This window comes from Haliotis cracherodii, unplaced genomic scaffold (assembly GCF_022045235.1).
Source record: "Haliotis cracherodii isolate W230 unplaced genomic scaffold, xgHalCrac1.p SCAF_4, whole genome shotgun sequence".
In the NCBI taxonomy this organism is placed as follows: Eukaryota; Metazoa; Mollusca; class Gastropoda; order Lepetellida; family Haliotidae; genus Haliotis; species Haliotis cracherodii.
The window spans coordinates 4,409,412-4,430,585 of record NW_027266297.1 but is presented as its reverse complement, the minus strand read 5'-3'; the positions used below and the strand labels follow the sequence as shown (position 1 = coordinate 4,430,585).

General features: G+C 41.4%; 2 protein-coding genes across 2 annotated transcripts in view; one reads left to right on the top strand and one right to left on the bottom strand.

The window, feature by feature from the left end:
• LOC139480512 (multifunctional protein CAD-like) overlaps positions 1 to 11,432 on the top strand; it is an 86,665-nt gene extending 75,233 nt beyond the window's left edge. Inside the window, exons 46-47 of the mRNA XM_071263605.1 lie at positions 7,218 to 7,312; positions 10,279 to 11,432. Of these exons, the coding sequence (XP_071119706.1) occupies positions 7,218 to 7,312; positions 10,279 to 10,381 (198 nt within the window). The 3' untranslated portion in view covers positions 10,382 to 11,432. The remainder of the gene's footprint in view (positions 1 to 7,217; positions 7,313 to 10,278) is intronic.
• On the bottom strand, positions 10,852 to 11,661 carry LOC139478400 (uncharacterized). Its single transcript, XM_071260844.1, has one exon. The coding sequence runs from the start codon at positions 11,659 to 11,661 to the stop codon at positions 10,852 to 10,854; it is 810 nt and encodes a 269-aa protein (XP_071116945.1).
• Positions 11,662 to 21,174: the final 9,513 nt, after the last annotated feature.

Here is a 21,174-nt window from a genome sequence, read left to right as displayed (position 1 = left end):
ATATGTTGGTAAAATTTGTAATGTAATCAATTTTCATTTTGGGGATTGCTTTGTTTTTTAAGATTTAACTGTTATGATAATTATCTCAGAAAATAATTTCTAAAATAAGTTTTTTATCTTTGATTTATTCCTGTGTTCAAGTTTCAGTGGGTATTTTCATGCACTTTTGCAAATGTATTGGGAAATTTGAAGTTCATTGTATATTTTTAACTATTTTCAGTGTATTTATTTCAATTAACAAAATTTAGGCTTCCATCAACAATTCATGTGTTTTCATATCACATCTCGTGAAAGAAAGGGACTATAAATGACAACGTAACTATCTACCATACTTTCTTTTATGGAAAACATGCTGCAAAACTATAGTAATTTTATTGCATGCTATAAATGAAATATAGTATGTTGTTTCATATACGATGTCAAAGTTTGTATTTGTTCATATGTCAAAAGTAAATGCAGACTCATTAAAATGTTCCTGTTTCGGTGTCATTTCTTAAATATGCATGCTAATCCTACTTACTATTTGAGGTTTTTGTCAGTGTATCATGTTGTATACATGATCTTATGTCTTTTCATTTCGGAAAAAGAAATGTTTTGACAAAATAACAAAGTTGCCTCCCCCTATTTAGCGGACATCGAAACTAACAACACTGAAATTGTCGCGAGCTGAAGATCATTCACAATCAAACACACTCATGAGCGATTTAGAAAAACATTTTTTGGTCTTGTTAGGAACATGTTTACTTGGCATTCGTACAAAATATCGGAGATTTTCAATCAGACAAAAAGGGATACTGCTCTGACGGACCGAAACACTTATGAAGTAAAAATAGACGTGTACGTTCTGCGATTAGAGAATAAAATAACCCTGTAGCTAGAATTGCAGGGCTGCAAGAACCTGTGTTTAAACATCGCAGGGGCTGCTTCTGTGCTTGAGAACCGTTCAAGCTTCACGAAAACGAGGGAAATAACAAATACAATGATCTCCACATGGAAACGGAAGCGCATAAACAACTTTTCGGATGTCATGAACTTGAGAGCATTTTGTCCGTCATCCTTAACATGCCTTTTTTGTTTCTCCCACCGGTGTCTGTCCTATTCATCGGCACGATTTTATGACTGACCTAAAACTGAAGTAACCTACCCATCTAAACAAGATTGTCCCCTCAGTTTATTTCGAGAAATCAATTTTCCTGATTTACATCAGGATTGTAAAAACTGAGACTTAAGTGAAAATGTAGACTAAGTAAATATATAGACTTAAGTTGGACTTGAGAAATCAGGGTTTTACGCCGCTTTTAGCCCTTTTCCAGCAATATCATGGCGGGGACACAATGGGCCACACACATTGTACCCATGTTGGGAATCAAACCCAGATCTTCATCATGATGAGGGAACGCTTTAACCACTAGGCTACCTGAAAGCCTCTGTATGCATGAATGAATGTCATGTGCTTGCTTTCATTATGCTCGAGTGGTTGAAAGCACACGCATATTGTACACGACCGTTTTGACAGATTGTTCCATGAAGCTTCAGCGTTTCATGGGGTGCAGTCAGGTAGCCTAGTGGTTGAAGCGTTTGCTCGTCAAGCCGAAGACCCGGGCTCTATTCCCGACATGGGTACAAATGTGTGAAGCCCATTTCTGGTGTTCTCCGCGCCGTGATATTATTGGAATATTGCTCAAAGCGGCGTAAAACCATACTCACTCACTCATTCAATGCATTCATGTAACACGGCAAATTCTTTTCACAAGCTATATTATTATTTTTTCAATACTACTTTTCAGTATTTTGTCGATTAATACATTAGTTACAACACATCTCCAATGTTTTGGTTGAAAATGTAAAACCACTAGCCAAGAAAAGCTCACTCAAGGTTTTACATTTTCTTAATCCTTGGACTACCTCAGTGTTTGGCTGCAGTGAGTGAGTGAGTGGAGTTTTATATCCTTTTATCAATATTTGGTTTATGTACCGAATTTCAGCTGTACGTGGGAGGAAAGCCCGAAGTGATGTGTGTCCTACACATTTACCACTTTGGTGAAACCCATGTGCAAGGGGTGATTCTTACAAACCTAGAAACAGTCTGGCTTTCGAACCCACAATCGTAACGATGTCATATCCTAGTGCATCACCCCCTTGTTATTGCAGAACCAGTGTACGAGTAATACTCTCACACCCACTTCCACCATTGAAGAAGTAGATATTTTTATGAACCAGTGACATCAATTTAATCGAAAGGAGGCTCACCTGTTGAGCCAGGTTATGCAAACAGGTTGTATACATTTCACATAGTAAAACTCAGTCACCAAATTAATGCAAACTGGTTTCTCTTTAGCTGATGACACTGCAGTTTCTCAGTGACCTTCACCTTATATATATCTATCTCAGGTGTCAGTTACGATCAGCTGTGAGTCGTTGCATTCATACAAGATGAAACTCGTTCATCTGAAAAGAGTAAATATATTCTTTAAGAAAGTCATTCAGTAACAACTTTTAATGGCAAAAAACCACACATCTACTTAAGGAAATCAGTTTTATTTTGTTCAGAGGCAGAGATCAAGTAGCAAGATACTTGTGAACATTCTTTGTCTGAATTCTAGATCAAATAAGGTAATCGTGGTTGTAGCGAAGGTGACTTTGTATGTGTTGATTCTCAGTCATGAGAGAAAGTCGATGTTGTGTGATGTGTGTCAGTCACAGCTGATGCACCCACACATCAGGGGGGCGGGGCTTATACATAAAGGCAGTGAAGATTAGAGGGGTGTCAAATTAGATCCGTGCACAACAGGAGTATTGTTGGGGGACCTTCCTGCTGAAATAGGCATGTGGACAGTGATGGAATATTAGAAGAGTAAAGATCATAGAAAACTGTTGTGTGGAATATAAAATTGTTAAAAAAGGAATAAATTCTTGTTTACATGTACATTTTTTTTACTTCAAGCTGACAACTTGAGGTTGCCACTGTGTTATTGAGTGTGAAAGGATGTTTAGATGTAGACTTGTTGGAAAAGATGGAAAGTAAGGTCGACCTCATTGTGTTGTTGTGTTGTAAGGTCGACCTTGGATGGGTGGAATTCCCGGTTGTCTTGAACACACTTTCCAGTCCCTGAGAATTTCTACTATTTTCATCACCATTTATACTCAGATCTATATTTTATTATTTGTTGCAGTATGGTTATCAATGCTTAAACGTAGTATGAGACCAAAGATGTCCTGATTACATGGTCCTTCATAACGCAATGTTTGGGGGAAATTCACTTTGATGGTCGTCCTGAGCCCCAGATAATTCCAAGGCCGGATCCAGCATTTTGAAAAGGGAGGGGTCCAAAATATCAAATCTACTCTCAGATAATAATTACGGCCTGCAACATACTAGTCTGTCTTACAGACCCTGATACAAATATATATCAAATACAGGTCATGCAAGTCTATAATGTTTGGCAAAATGAAGAGAGTCACTGGGCTCCTTTTTATTATATTTTTATTAAGATAACTGAACAACTGTTTTTTATGTACGATATGTTCATTTCAGAGACTATATGTTAGTCTAGCAACATACTACAGTTTCTATTTAAGGGGGTGGGGGGGGTGGACCCTCCCACCCCCCCACCCCCCCCTCTGGATCCACCTATGAATGCCATCTTTTTTCAAGGTCCCCATGAGTTTGACACAAGGTTCGACTGTAGTAAAGTTTGTTTTCATTCATGCACATAGAATGACATCAGTACAGAACACAGGTCTGTCTGTGTGGTTTCAGCGGGGCTGGGTGATGGTTCTCATTTGTTGGTCATATTTCAACTGTTGCCCCAAGGTAAACAAAAAGAATTATATCAGCCCATTTGACTACAATCCCGATATACTCTGTCAATAATTTCTGATCTTTTGAATAAAGAGTCAACGGCTGCAAGATCGTTTCCAGTGTGTGCATTTCATACCTATTTTTCAAGACTAGTGCAAGAGTGAGTGAGTGAGTTTGGTTTAATGCCACTTTTTCGGTATTTCAGTGATATCAGAGCATGTCAGCTTTTCATGAGGAAATAGCCCCAAATGATGTCCAATGTTTTCACTTTACTGAACCCACAAGCACAGGTATAGTGTCGACGAACCAAAAAATATGATAACACCAAAGTGGTGCAATTCTACACAGTGAATTGTTGCACCTCAGATGACAAGGTCCCCCCGTGCCCCCCTTGCCCCCCCTGCCCCCCCTGCCCCCGGTGTTCAGACAGCATCTTTTATCATATTACCCTTGTATGCCTCAATCTGAGATTGACCAATCAGAAAGCAGAACTACTAACACCATATGAGCCCATAAATCCAAGATGGTTACTGACTGAATAGGAGACCGTATACCATCAGTAACAGCCATTTTGGATTTTCCAACACCCACCTTACATATTTTACATAAAAATTCTGGTACAGAAATTTGTTATTCGACACTGTTTTGTGTTTTAATGTCTTTAATTGTAATACGCAAAGACATTAAATTTTAAAGAAACCACTTTCGTGACTTTATTAATAAAAAATATTTAGAAAAAAAGCTCACAATGGAGGTCAGCAACGTCATCGAACATAATATAATATGACGTCACAAACTAGAAACGTTGTCATAGCTATAGAAAAGGTATCGGGCATCTTAAGGGAAAAAGTAGATTGCAATCATGACACAGTGGCCCACAGAATTCAGGACAAGATGTCACACAAAAAAGATTATATTTGTGTAAAACTTGAGATGAAACTATTTTTTTAATATTTTATGAACAAATTATTGTCTTTTATACAATCCTAGCCTTACTCGGAATGTCAAATAGTTGGTCCCTAAGAGTGAAAATGTCTTACATTTTGTACAACCTTTTTGAAATCTTGAAATCTTTCTGTCGATGTAAACAGAGAAATAAACCGTTGATATCAATAGCCAGATGGTTACTATTGATGTAAGAGTCCATGATATTGTCAGACATTATCAATAGACTGTACAGGAGATTGCCTATGCACACCCAGTTGAGAGAACTCAATAGGCCTTAAAGGCAGCTCTACTGTAACTAATGTGTACGTTGAGTGTGAAGCAGTCACAATAAAATTGGGTCACATTTTATTCAGCTTAGTATTCGTGTGAGAGAAAAAAACGTCACGCAAGAAGGTTATATGTGTCTTGATCTTGTACTATAATTCACATACAATTAATTTACTGTCTGACCTGTGTGAAAATGTTGTATGAATGCACTCATAACCTCTTGACTAAGTCTTGGCTTGACTTGCCAATATTGTGAAATGTGGGAACTTTTTTAAGACTTGTATTTTGATTTGAGGACACTATAATTAATTGTCAAGATCTAAATAGATTCCTTTTTATTTCTGCTTTTAATTACACATGGTCCTCCCATCATATGAGCTGGGAATCACAGATTTTCCCCGTGATTGACAAGAGTGATAACCACATTGAGTTGATACACAGGGATACTGTTCAAAGCAGAGTAAAACCCAGCTCACTCACTCACTCACTCACTAAAGACAAAGTGAAAATTCGTGGAGAATTTGCAATAGAATGAGTACTGTACTCATGGGTACCGCAGTTTACCTTCTCGCAGAGGATCAAACTAGTGTTGCCAGCTTGAAGCATCGGCTGTTGAGACTATCTATTTGGCTATACCAGGGGACCACGGGCACTAGAGTAATTTGTGCTCTTTCATCTTGTGATCAGCTCCCAATTGTTTACCTTGATGTGGATCCAAGGTAGCCATTTCATTTCTCAAAACTTAAAAAAAATTGTATTCATTTACCTTCACAATTAATGCTTTAATGTGTGTGATATAACCAATATCTTGATACTTTAATGTGTGTGATATAACCAATATCTTGATGCTTTAATGTGTGTGATATAACCAATATCTCGGTGATGTAACTGATTTGAGTCTAAAAGATATGATTTTTGTTCCATGTTTATAACCAACATGTCCATATAGGTGAGCTACATAGATCTCTGGACCTTTTCCATAACTTGAGTTCGTGGTTTGGGTGCAACTTAACTACTTGAGTGTGAGTTTGGTGTTCTGGCAAAATTTACAAGAGTGTGAGTTTGGGATTCAGACTGAGAATTACTTGAGTGTGTTTGGGATTCAGACAGAATTACTTGAGTGTGTTTGGGATTCAGACTGAGAATTACTTGAGTGTGTTTAGGATTCAGACTGAGAATTACTTGAGTGAGTTTGGGATTCAGACTGAGAATTACTTGAGCACGTGTTTGGGATTCAGACTGAGAATTACTTGAGTGAGTTTGGGATTCAGACTGAGAATTACTTGAGTGAGTTTGGGATTCAGACTGAGAATTACTTGAGTGTGTTTGGGATTCAGACTGAGAATTACTTGAGTGTGTTTAGGGTTCAGACTGAGAATTACTTGAGTGTGTTTGGGATTCAGACTGAGAATTACTTGAGTGTGTTTGGGATTCAGACTGAGAATTACATGAGTGTGTTTGGGATTCAGACTGAGAATTACTTGAGTGTGTTTGGGATTCAGACTGAGAATTACTTGGGCGAGTGTTTGGGATTCAGACTGAGAATTACTTGAGTGTGTTTGGGATTCAGACTGAGAATTACTTGAGCACGTGTTTAGGATTCAGACTGAGAATTACTAGAGTGTGTTTGGGATTCAATCTGAGAATTACTTGAGTGTGTTGGGGATTCAGACTGAGAATTACTTAGGCGAGTGTTTGGGATTCAGACTGAGAATCACTTGAGTGTGCTGGGGATTCAAACTGAGAATTACTTGAGTGTGTTTAGGATTCAGACTGAGAATTACTAGATTGTGTTAAGGATTCAGACTGAGGATTACTTGAGCGTGTTTGGGATTCAGACTGAGAATCACTTGAGTGTGTTGGGGATTCAGACTGAGAATTACTAGAATGTGTTTAGGATTCAGACTGAAAAATACTAGAACGTGTTTAGGATTCAAAATGAGAATTACTAGAATGTGTTTATGATTCAAACTGAGAATTACTAGAACGTATTTAGGATTCAAACTGAGAATTACTTGAGCGTGTTTAGGTTTCAAACTGAGAATTACTAGAACGTGTTTAGGATTCAAACTGAGAATTACTATAACGTGTTTAGGATTCAGGCTGAGAATTACTTGAGTGTGTTTGGGATTCAGACTGAGGATTACTAGAATGTGTTTAGGATTCAGACTGAACTACCTTGATGTTGGTTGTGTTTCAGGCATGTGGTCAATTCATTGTGACTCCTGAAGTGATGACGAAGGCCAAGAAGAAGATGGTTGTGATGCATCCCCTCCCTCGTGTGTTCGAGATCAGGTACGTCAAGGGGTGATAAGAAACAATCAAACTTTTAACTGTATTTACATCAAAGTGCTTATGTGACACAGAAGACGATGACACTAGAAACACCTAGTAATGGTCACACGGGGTTACAGGTGCTGTACTAACACCATGACACCAGGAACACCTAGTAATGGTCACACAGGGTTACAGGTGCTGCACTAACACGATGACACCAGGAACACCTAGTAATGGTCACACAGGGTTACAGGTGCTGCACTAACACGATGACACCAGGAACACCTAGTAATGGTCACACAGGGTTACAGGTGCTGTACTAACACGATGACACCAGGAACACCTAGTAATGGTCACACAGGGTTACAGGTGCTGCACTAACTCGATGACACTAGGAACACCTAGTAATGGTCACACAGGGTTACAGGTGATGTACTAACACCATGACACCAGGAACACCTAGTAATGGTCACACAGGGTTACAGGTGCTGTACTAACACGATGACACCAGGAACACCTAGTAATGGTCACACAGGGTTACAGGTGATGTACTAACACCATGACACCAGGAACACCCAGTAATGGTCACACAGGGTTACAGGTGCTGTACTAACACCATGACACCAGGAACACCTAGTAATGGTCACACAGGGTTACAGGTGCTGTACTAACACCATGACACTGGGAACACCAAGTAATGGTCACACAGGGTTACAGGTGCTGTACTAACACCATGACACCAGGAACACCTAGTAATGGTCACACAGGGTTACAGGTGCTGTACTAACACCATGACACTGGGAACACCAAGTAATGGTCACACAGGGTTACAGGTGCTGTACTAACACCATGACACCAGGAACACCTAGTAATGGTCACACAGGGTAACAGGTGCTGTACTAACACCATGACACTAGGAACACCTAGTAATGGTCACACAGGGTTACAGGTGCTGCACTAACACGATGACACCAGGAACACCTAGTAATGGTCACACAGGGTTACAGGTGCTGCACTAACACGATGACACCAGGAACACCTAGTAATGGTCACACAGGGTTACAGGTGCTGTACTAACACAATGACACCGGGAACACCTAGTAATGGTCACACAGGGTTACAGGTGCTGTACTAACACGATGACACCAGGAACACCTAGTAATGGTCACACAGGGTTACAGGTGCTGCACTAACACGATGACGCCTGGAACACCTAGTAATGGTCACACAGGGTTACAGGTCCTGTACTAACACCATGACACTGGCAACACCCAGAAATACATTTATGACAGATGAACTATAGTCATATGAAAGAATCGGGCGGTCCTTAACTTCTTTTTGGTGGTATATGAAATGATACTGACAGTCTCTCCAGTATGCTGGTATTGAGACTGGAAATGCACCACACTGTCAGCAGCATGTACCCAATGCCCTGGGTGTAGCCATGTCAATACCTCCACTCCACCATTGCGTTATTGCTGTTATTAATGCACAAGAGTACTATAATCAATTAAATTGCAAATTATTTCATAAATGTATTTCTGGCTCAGATATCATAATGCTGCACTTACGACCCTGGGAAAGTGGGTTCGCTCATCCTGCCTGGGGTCAGAAGTACGGAATCTGTATATTGATACGTGTATGCCACAGAGAGGATATATAGATGTTAGATGCTATTTGGCGGATAAATGTTATGAGTGATAAACCAAAATTTATATAGCTACATTTACTTATTAAAAAGGTGAAGACCACCCAATTTATTAAAGGTGCTGCAGTTCATCTGTCGTGGCAATATGCTTTCTCATTGTTGTGCCATGACAGGTCAATTATAGTAGTATAAAAATATTGGGGGGTCTTTAACTTATTTTAAGTTGTATATTTAGTTATGGTTTAATATTTTCCACTTTCAGTTCACCTTAACCAAAGATTTATGTTATGACACATTTTCTTTCATTTAACATTTGTCCTCAGTTCATCTGTTAATATACATAGACCATCTCTGAAACCATAATACCTATCAGCTGAATCTGTCACCTGATCCGAGCAGTGCTGTCTCTGAATCTTGTTCTCGTTAGTCCGATCTCATTTAAACTTGTGTTCTTGTTAATCTTTCTGCTGTTTCTGCCATTGTTAAGCTGGGTATATGCAGTAGGCATGTGGTTTGTCAAGACACTGTAAATTATGACCGGATTAGTCCACTCACAGCAAAGAGGTTGGAGGTCTTGTCTTGTCATGAACGCAGGGGGATGTATTGCTCCTAGCTTTGTTTATCTGTGTGGGGTGTTAGTCTTGGTTTACACTAAATGTTTTCCTGTGTGGGGCATTAGTCTTGTTTTCCTGGGCCAGACTCACGTATTTACAGGCTGCCATGATACTTGCTGAACATATAGAGAATCTCACCCGAGTGTCCTTTGATATCAAATATATCAACATGAGTTGAAAAAAGTGGGAAATCTCCGAGGCTTGCCGAGGATTTTTTTCCACTTTTATCAATGACTGTTGATATATTTGATATCAAAAGACATGAGGGTGAGATTTTATTTATCATCCAACATCATTCTTCCAATTTTTCAGTTTGTAGAAAGTAATAAGCAGTGTCTTAAGTGTAAAAAGTACTGCTAACAGCTTCAGTAGCAGAGCCATTAGTGATGTCATTTGATTGTGACGTCATGGTAACCAATGACGTCACAATGGTCTGCAAAGCACTCACTCACTCACTCATTCACTCATTCACCCACCCACCCACCTTCTCACTCACTCACTCACTCACCCACCCACCTTCTCACTCACTCACTCACTCACTCAGCCTACCTCCCACTCACTCACTCACCCACCTTCTCACTTACTCACTCAATCACCCACCCACCAACCTCACTCAATCACTCAATCAATCACCCACCCACTCACTCACTCGCTCACTCACTCAATCAATCACCCAGCCACCCTCTCACTTACTCATACGTAATTACCATTCTGTGTTGTAGCTCCAGCTTTGACTCGGATCCCCGTGCCGCTTATTTCCGCCAGGCTGAGAACGGCATGTATGTCCGCATGTCTTTGCTGGCCCTTGTCCTGGGGAAATGCTAACATCGGATCACCATCAACACATTGAGACAGACCTCGGACCACCTTAAACACAGTGAGACAGACCTCGGACCACCATCAACACATTGAGACAGACCTCGGACCACCATCAACACATTGAGACAGACCTCGGACCACCATTGACACACTGAGATAGACCTCGGACCACCATCAACACATTAAGACAGACCTCGGACCACCATCAACACATTGAGACAGACCTCGGACCACCATTGACACATTGAGACAGACCTCGGACCACCATCAACACATTGAGACAGACCTCGGACAACCATTAACACATTGAGACAGACCTCGGACCACCATCAACACACTGAGACAGACCTCGGACCACCATCAACACATTTGAGACCTCTTTGGAGATGCAATCACCAAGCATCATACATTTACCATGAAGACAGCACACATATCACCACAGATGAGGATGCAGTTGAAACCAACTTGAGAAGGGATTAAAGTTGATTTGCTTTGTCCATACCACTCACTCGGTCAGGTTGCCTTATTGCCAGGGCCTTATTCCGTACAGCTGTGTTGCCATTACCATTACCATTGCAGCTACCAATGTCTGTAACATCATCGTTACCTCTTCTGCTATCACTGCTGTTACCATTGCCATTGCAGCTACCATTGTCTGTGACGTCATCGTTACCACTTCCGCTATCACTGCTGTTACCATTGCCATTGCAGCTACCATTGTCTTTGACGTCATCGTTACCACTTCCGCTATCACTGCTGTTACCATTGCCATTGCAGCTACCATTGTCTTTGACGTCATCGTTACCACTTCCGCTATCACTGCTGTTACCATTGCCATTGCAGCTACCATTGTCTGTGACGTCATCGTTACCACTTCTGCTATCACTGCTGTTACCATTGCCATTACAGCTACCATTGTCTTTGACGTCATCGTTACCACTTCCGCTATCACTGCTTTTACCATTGCCATTGCAGCTACCATTGCCTGCGACGTCATCATTACCACTTCCGCTATCACTGCTGTTACCATTGCCATTGCAGCTACCATTGTCTCTGACGTCATTGTTGTTACCATTTCCGCTATCACTGCTGTTACCATTGCAATTGCAGCAAACATTGTCTGTGACGTCATCGTTACCATTTCCGCTATCACTGCTGTTACCATTGCAATTGCAGCAAACATTGTCTTTGACGTCATCGTTACCATTTCCGCTATCACTGCTGTTACCATTGCTGCTGCTATTGTTGTTGTCATAGCTGTACTCTGTACTGAAGTAACTGGCCATGGTTGTCGAGCTAACATGCAGGCCCTCCTATGTATTTGAATAAAAAACGTTGAATGGGTTAAAATTGAAAGTGTATTGATAGAAACGAGTGCCGTAAAGCTTCAGAAAGCTGCTTTCTAATTGGCTGTTGGTTGTCAAAGGTTGGTCAAAGTTTGCGAAAGGTCGTTCTGACGTGATCCGTAATGGGATGTCCTCAGATTTTTTTTAAGCGACAGTGAGAACTTAGATCTGATTTTAATGAGATTTGTCAGTTTGAGACTAGCAGCACTGTAGGTTTGAGATCTCTGTAAATTTAAGATATGCAGCATCTCCTTCGGTTTGAGATATGCAGCATCTCCTTAAGTTTGAGATGTGCAGCAAGGAGTATTGCAGGTGAATTTCTTTAAGCGCCTCGATTTTTGTTAAATGAATTGACATACAATATTCTTTTTCCTAAGATCACTTTGAGGAATGAGGACTAGGTTAATTTGATCTTGTCATAGCAACTCCCCTGCTTGTCTCACTGCATGTCTCAATGCATGTCTCACTGTGTCTTAACGCGTGTCTCAACGGGTGTCTCACTGTGTCTCAACGCGTGTCTCACTGTGTCTCAACGCATGTCTCACTGTGTCTCACCCCGTGTCTCACTGTGTCTCAACCAGGGGTCCGGAAACCGTCATATGCGCCGGACATGTCCGATTGGGAATCTCAAATGTCCGGTCTAAAATATTGCTTACCGGACATTTAAATTTTTCTGTCCGGACATTTTAAAAAGTATTGTCCGGACATTCTTAAATTTTGACCGGACATGATCAACAGTTAGGACTGAGCAATTTCTGTCTGCAGTTGTAACACAATGAAGATTATCTACACTGACAAGCTTTGTTTGTTTTGATTGCTGTAAATACATCGTACCTAGAATGATAGTCCAATCGGTCAATCACTGTAATAGGCAATAAACTGAGTTGACACTGATTAATCGAGGATTTATTACTGAGAACATCTTGTTAATTTGAGTAAAATGTATTTACAACTGTACATAAATACCTTGCATCATCGATGTACCTCATTATCCTCACAATGCTACGATACGTAACCTCAGTCAAGAAGCGAAAGCGTGACGACAGCCAGTCGACCGATGCAGATCAGTCGAGCGGATCTGCCAAACCCTCAAAGTCTGAATGATCATTTTGTAAGTCGTGGCTAACGACTTTCACTTGGTTGACATACAACGAGGATTTGCAGATTTTATTGTTTTCAGTAGCTAGTCGTATATTGAATCTTGATTGACCGCCATTTTGCTTTCTGTGACGATCGATAACAAAAAATTTTATGGTCAATAATTAAGTGCAGATGAAAAAGTATTCAAATAACTACTGCTATCAACGATAGTTTAGGATTTAGGATTATATTATCTGTCTTGTTTTAAATAATCTTTAGTTTAAAAAAACAAACTTTTCCCGTGAGGTCACGTGATAACCAAATATGGGATAATAGTCTCGATCCAAATGTTACAACGCGTACACTCTAGCAGACTCATGAATATTAATTAGACCGTTCACAACGTTGACAGATCGTTATTATAACAGAAACAAACGAATGTTTTCCATATATATCTAAAATGATATTATTTGTTATTAATTGTCCGGTGATTTAAACAATTTAAATTGAAACAATTCATAATTCATCATATTATGAATACGTAACAACTTGTAATTTGTGTGTAAAAAGTCGTACTAAAACACGCTGTTTGAAGGGGGCGTGGCATAAATGTAAATGTCCGATTGGGATTTTAAATTTTCCGGACCCCTGGTCTCAACGCGTGTCTCAATGCATGTCTCACCATGTGTCTCACTGCATGTCTCATGCATGACTCGCACATTTCTCACCCATGCCGCATGTTTCACCATGGCAGTGTGTCTGTCACTGCCTGTCTCGTTCTTCATGGCAATTTCAGAATCTCAAAGATGTAATGCATGTTAAAGATAGATATGTATATAAGTGAAGGCGATGTGGTATTGTTGTGTATTTCAGTATTTGACATGTGAAGTGTGTTTCGTTTGTACAGCCAGAACAGAAAAAAAATCATGCATTACACCAAAATATAGCATGATATAATTTCATAATGACTTCACTGTTACCAGCGTTAACATGTAACGCTGTTGTCTTCCTGCATGTATACTACTCAAAACAAGGTAAGGAACACCCACCATTGGAAGGATGTGTGTCGCAATCCCCCCACCAGCCCTGACAGATAACGATAGACATAGGAAAAAAACAGGGGTGTTCTTTAACTTCTTTTGAGTGGTATATGCCAACTATTGATGACATAAATATTCTTCTGTTCTGTTGCTATTTGTTACCTTATTTTTCCCCATCAGTATATTAACTGCCACAGCTTAACATGGATACCCCATTCATAGTATTCTGATGTGGAGCCGACCAGTCCTTGTTATATCCTTTAATGCCAAGCGCCAGGCAGGGTAACAACAAGTACTATTTTTTAACGTCTTTTGTTGCTCCATCCATAAGGTGATGGAGGCTGAATCTGTTCAGGCCCAATTCGTAGCCTGGTGGTTACAGTGTTTGTTCATCATGCTGAAGACCCGGTTTCAATTCTTCACATGAATACAATCTGAGAAACCCATTTCTGGTGTTACCCACCATGATATTGCTGGAATATTGCTAAAAGCGGCATAAAACCATACTCACTCACTCGCTCACTAAGACCCCGTTCATGAATTATATGGTTACATATTGTTATTCAGATAAGACTTGAAGAGCAACATTTCTAATATTTCTAATATTTTCCCATGACATCTGTAAAACAAAATATTAAAAATGTCTGGCTTTCTTTGTTGTTGTCAAATTTATCCTGTGTTTTATGTCGACTGTTGGTGGTGTTTATGTACAAGTATATTCTCCTGTATTCCGCAGTGCTACTGCAAGTGTGGGCATCATGTTTGTCAGATCATTTCGATTCTATTTGAGGAACCAGAGCTCTACATGAGCTGCTTTAACTGGCATGGTAACGTGACTAAATATATACTACACTGCCATGCAAAAGAAAGTACCCACCTTTGTTTGATGGTGGCTAAAACTGAAACAAACAAGATTGTTATTTGATGGTGATCACATTTGTGTTTTGGACCTAAGGTTGCAGTGTTTTCGGGACTATTTTCAGCCTAGTAGTGAGTTATTGAGTGAGTGAGTATGGTTTTACGCCGCATTTAGCAATATTCCAGTAATATAACGGTGGGGGACACCAGAAGTAGGCTTCACACATTGTACCCATGTCGGGAATCGAACCCGGGTCTTCGGCGTGAAGAGCGAACGCTTTAGCCACAAGGCTACCCGACCGCCCCTTCAGCCTAGTGATGTTTTGATAACATTTGTAATGTTTGGGTCAAGTCCAAGTTTCAAGTATATTATACCTGCTTTGCTTAGTCTTTTGAATTGAATGAAATCAATATATTTCACACAAAGATAATAAAACATGACCAATGTGTTTCTGTTAAGTTTATCTGTAAAAAAAGCAACAAAACACTTTCCATATCCAATTGAAATCTCTGCATTAAACAGTCCATAGTATGATTCCGACTATCAAGAGCACGCGTTTATGAGTCACTATCAAATAGTGATGAAACCAGGTGTTCACGTAAACTGCCCAACCGGTGACACCCATCACAAACACATGCAAAGGCAAGTCAATTGTTCAACTGAAAAAAACGTGTACAAGTCAAAATAGGGAATTGCATCGGACATCATTTTTGTCACTGACACGTCAAATTTGGAAATGTCCTCATGTCTACGATAAAACTTTTTGAAGGCTTTACTGAGGCCTTGAATGTTGTAACCTTGATCAAACAAACAGTCGTATGACGCACTTGGAAATATACCTTTTAGAAAAAAACACTCAGTGCTTGCTTCAGGCCTTAAACATGCCAGCAAAACAACCATGGGATTCGGGATAGAATATGTTCCCAGCAACCTATGCTATACTAATGCCATTGTTGAAATCATCAAAACCCCAAACAATGAAATAACCCAAACGTAAATTTACAGAAAAGTAACCACCAGTTGATGCACGTGCCTATAAAAGTTCGTTATCACACCACTAACTGAAGCACAACGATTGCAGGAAGAATGACAATCGGCGGCTGTAGCCATGGTAACTGATGTGTCCCACAGCACCATCTCCAGTATCTCTTTTACACACACACACACACACACCCCACTCACACACACACACTATTGCCATAGAAGCGAGGGAAAACTGTTTGGTTCCCCGTGAACGTTACACCACTTACACTTTGGGAGGTCGGCACATTTGTCGGTGGCAGCATAATAATGTGGGCGGGAAACTCACATACGGATTGCACTCACCTGGTTCGTCTTTACGATTGTACAGCCTCACGTTGTTCGTATTATGAACCATGATAACGCCATCTTTCACCACCATGATGTATCACATTCATCACGGGTAACAAATCACTTAAACAGGTTTACAACGTACAGATGCGCCCGTTGCCCTCTAAGTCGCTTGAACATCTATGGGATGAGCTGTATTGCCGTGTGCGACAGCGTCATCCTGAACAACAGTCACAACAACAGCTTGAACCTGCAATAGAGACCGAGTAGGCTAACATTACCCCGTGTGATCCATACTCTCATTCCTTCCATGGGCAGAACACCTGTCCATTGTCCTGTTTGCAAAATGAGAAGATGGTGAAACTTTCAACTGTGTCAAGTCCAGTCTTCAACGGTCTCATCAGCTGCAACAACATTTACTTGCTCTTCATCTTGCCAATGATGGCAACACATGTCGAACTGGTTCTTATCCGTATTCGTTAAACAACATTCGCCCTGGTTTGTATTCTTGGTCATCTGGGAATACATCGAGTTTTCCTTATAGTCACCCCAGTGGGGATCCGGGTCAGAATAACTACTAGTATTCCAGACCCGTAAAGGCCCGGTTGGTTGGTTGGTTGTTTAACGCCGCACTCAGCAATATTCCAGCTATAAGACGGCGGTCTGTAAATAATCGAATATGGATCAGTCAATCCAGTGATAATATCAGGAGCATCGATCCACGCAGTTGGGATCGATGAGATGCATCAACCAAGTCAGCGAGTCTGACCACCCGATCCCGTAAGTCGCCTTTTACGACAAGCATAGTCGGGTAGAGATGGTTGATGGTGTATGTCTATCGGGCAACAACAAATTGATCAGTTCTTTGGGCTTTCTTGTCACGAGAGAGAGAGAGATTGCTTGACGTAATTTGTTTTACATTTACACAACGTTTACAAGGCTTAAAACTGTACCTTTCCAACTTCTTCCTTTAATTGAAACTCTTTTATTGTATATGTTCATGTTTCCACCATCTGCTCATCTACCGTCGGACGAGTGGGTTCTTTTGAGTGCAAAGGGTGTATGTCATTTACTCTGAAGGGAGTGACAGCACTGTAAAGACCTGTAAACATTGTTGGTCCCAAGGCTGAATAACAACCCGGTCACTAGCGGTAAACGATCTCAGCACCTGACACTTATACCTCTGTTAGTCTTCGTTAATCCCCTGGCGTCACAGGGACATATACAGTTAACTTTTATTCAAGGCGAATCAGACGAATTCTTTTGTCATCATTTGATAGCATTTTTGTTCATTGCCTCCGTTGTAGTCTGTGTCCATGTGATGAAATCTAATATGAATATAAAACTATCCACTCCCCAAAGTAGTTTTTTGTTTCTGCACAGGGGGTATACGTATACGTTTTTGTTAAGAATTTTCAAAACACGTGCAATGTGGGGATTAAAACCTTTCTTTTCACAAACAAAATTATGAAAGTTTTTTTGTTGGTTTTTTTTTGGTGTTTCGTAATGGTTGTCGATATCGGCTAGTTTGGAGAAGTCATCAGGTTCGCTTCAGTTAGTCGCAGTATACGCCACAACTTGATACCTCTTGATAACTGAGCCTACCCGTGAGTCTCAGTTCAAAAGTAAGACATGGGGTCAAAACCGCACGTATGAAGCTGCACGTGCCTCGCGTTACTTATCCAGCCGTCGGATGAAGGGGCCCATCTTTAGGCTACATACAACGCCAGATGGTGAGTAGTGACCCATATTTAGGCTACATTCAACGCCAGATGGTGAGTAGTGACCCATCTTCAGGCTACATACAACGCCAGATGGTGAGTAGTGACCCATCTTTAGGCTACATACAACGCCAGATGGTGGAGAGGGGCCCATCTTTAGGCTACATACAACGCCACATGGTGAGTAGTGACTCATCTTTAGGCTACATACAACGCCACATGGTGAGTAGTGACCCATATTTAGGCTACATTCAACGCCAGATGGTGAGTAGTGACCCATATTTAGGCTACATACAACGCCAGAAGGTGTAGAGGGGCCATCTTTAGGCTACATACAACGCCAGATGGTGTAGAGGGGCCCATATTTAGGCTACATACAACGCCACATGGTGAGTAGTGACCCATCTTTAGGCTACATACAACGCCACATGGTGAGTAGTGACCCATATTTAGGCTACATACAACGTCAGATGGTGTAGAGGGGCCCATCTTTAGGCTACATTCAACGCCAGAAGGTGTAGAGGGGCCCATCTTTAGGCTACATACAACGCCACATGGTGAGTAGTGACCCATCTTTAGGCTACATACAACGCCACATGGTGAGTAGTGACCCATCTTTAGGCTACATTCAACGCCAGATGGTGAGTAGTGACCCATCTTCAGGCTACATACAACGCCAGATGGTGAGTAGTGACCCATCGTTAGGCTACATACAACGCCAGATGGTGTAGAGGGGCCCATCTTTAGGCTACATACAACGCCACATGGTGAGTAGTGACCCATCTTTAGGCTACATTCAACGCCAGATGGTGAGTAGTGACCCATCTTCAGGCTACATACAACGCCAGAAGGTGTAGAGGGGCCGATCTTTAGGCTACATACAACGCCACATGGTGAGTAGTGACCCATCTTTAGGCTACATACAACGCCACATGGTGAGTAGTGACCCATCTTTAGGCTACATACAACGCCAGATGGTGAGTAGTGACCCATCTTTAGGCTACATACAACGCCACATGGTGAGTAGTGACCCATCTTCAGGCTACATACAACGCCACATGGTGAGTAGTGACCCATCTTTAGGCTACATACAACGCCACATGGTGAGTAGTGACCCATATTTAGGCTACATACAACGCCACATGGTGAGTAGTGACCCATCTTTAGGCTACATACAACGCCAGATGGTGTAGAGGGGCCCATATTTAGGCTACATACAACGCCACATGGTGAGTAGTGACCCATCTTTAGGCTACATACAACGCCACATGGTGAGTAGTGACCTATCTTTAGGCTACATTCAACGCCAGATGGTGAGTAGTGACCCATCTTTAGGCTACATACAACGCCACATGGTGAGTAGTGACCTATCTTTAGGCTACATACAACGCCACATGGTGAGTAGTGACCCATCTTTAGGCTACATTCAACGCCAGATGGTGAGTAGTGACCCATCTTTAGGCTACATACAACGCCAGATGGTGTAGAGGGGCCATCTTTAGGCTACATACAACGTCAGATGGTGTAGAGGGGCCCATATTTAGGCTACATACAACGCCACATGGTGAGTAGTGACCCATCTTTAGGCTACATACAACGCCACATGGTGAGTAGTGACCCATCTTTAGGCTACATACAACGTCAGATGGTGTAGAGGGGCCCATCTTTAGGCTACATTCAACGCCAGAAGGTGTAGAGGGGCCCATCTTTAGGCTACATACAACGCCATATGGTGAGAAGTGACCCATATTTAGGCTACATACAACGCCACATGGTGAGTAGTGACCCATCTTTAGGCTACATACAACGCCAGATGGTGTAGAGGGGCCCATATTTAGGCTACATACAACGCCACATGGTGAGTAGTGACCCATCTTTAGGCTACATACAACGCCACATGGTGAGTAGTGACCCATCTTTAGGCTACATACAACGCCAGATGGTGTAGAGGGGCCCATCTTTAGGCTACATACAACGCCAGATGGTGAGTAGTGATCCATCTTTAGGCTACATACAACGCCACATGGTGAGTAGTGACCCATATTTAGGCTACATTCAACGCCAGAAGTTGAGTAGTGACCCATCTTCAGGCTACATACAACGCCAGATGGTGAGTAGTGACCCATCTTTAGGCTACATACAACGCCAGATGGTGTAGAGGGGCCCATCTTTAGGCTACATACAACGCCACATGGTGAGTAGTGACCCATATTTAGGCTACATTCAACGCCAGATGGTGTAGAGGGGCCCATCTTTAGGCTACATACAACGCCACATGGTGAGTAGTGACCGAACTAAAAGAGTATGCACATGTTCGTTCCTGGAGACGTCAACGTCCCCAGAAAATACAACTAGGATAGATAGGGTATCAACCATTTCTGTATAATCTGTATCACAGAAGACAGAAACAATAAAAGCGACAAAGCCCTTTCCATAGCCTCAAAACATCTATGCTAAAGGCAGTTCATTGCCTGATTCCGACTATATCATGAGCATGTGTTCATGAATCACCATCAGATGTGATACCAGGTATTCGCGAAAAACTGCACGTATCCTGCCTCCCCGGTGGCACCCGCCACAAAGACATGCAAAGGCAAGTCAATTGTTCATCTGAAAAAAACAACAACACGGGAACAGATGATACAAAGGAATCGTGTTCTCAACATGTCAACCATTATACCTGAAGAGTTCACTAAAGGTTTACTAATAGTCATCTACGCCCAAAGCACTATTCACTATTCAAGAACTCGTTTTTACACTCGACTCAGTTCTTTGGGGGAGATTACATATACATGTTACACAAAGAAAATCTATGTACATGTACTGGTATTTGGACCGTGGTATGGACACATTTCTGAAGACCTTAGTCTATTCAGCGTTTGAATTAACAAAGAAAAATTACTCCATAAATCCTTTCACGCGAATATAGCTTTACGTGCCACATTGTCAGACACTTGAGTTAAAACTCGAGTCTGTCAAGGTGTTGAGTGAGTGTCAAGTTCACGGTAGCCCAGATTGGACCGTAAGGCGCCGGGGTCTGAGGATCCGCAGGTCGAAGGTTCGAATCCCTAATTTGCCGTGGTTAGGATCCTTGATTTGTTGCACCATACCCTTGTTTGCGGTTTGACGAAACTGATCACACTTTGGCTGACACCAAAGACGTTTGCAACTTGACGTTGTGTTGTCCCAGTATCAAACATGTCTATGCATCTGCCTAATTTTTCTTTCGCCTTTGACACTGAGAGGATATAAGTGCCTTTATTTGTTGCAATCTTCAGAAGCAAATGTCGTTGTGCTCTCTGATAGTAACCCTGTCACCGCACGTCCAAACACAGGTTTTCGTAGAGGGGAATGTCCGAGTAACGCTCCATTCCTTTAAAATAATGGAGCAGAGGCCCATTATTTTTAAGGAATGGAGCGTTACGAGGATATTCCCCTACTT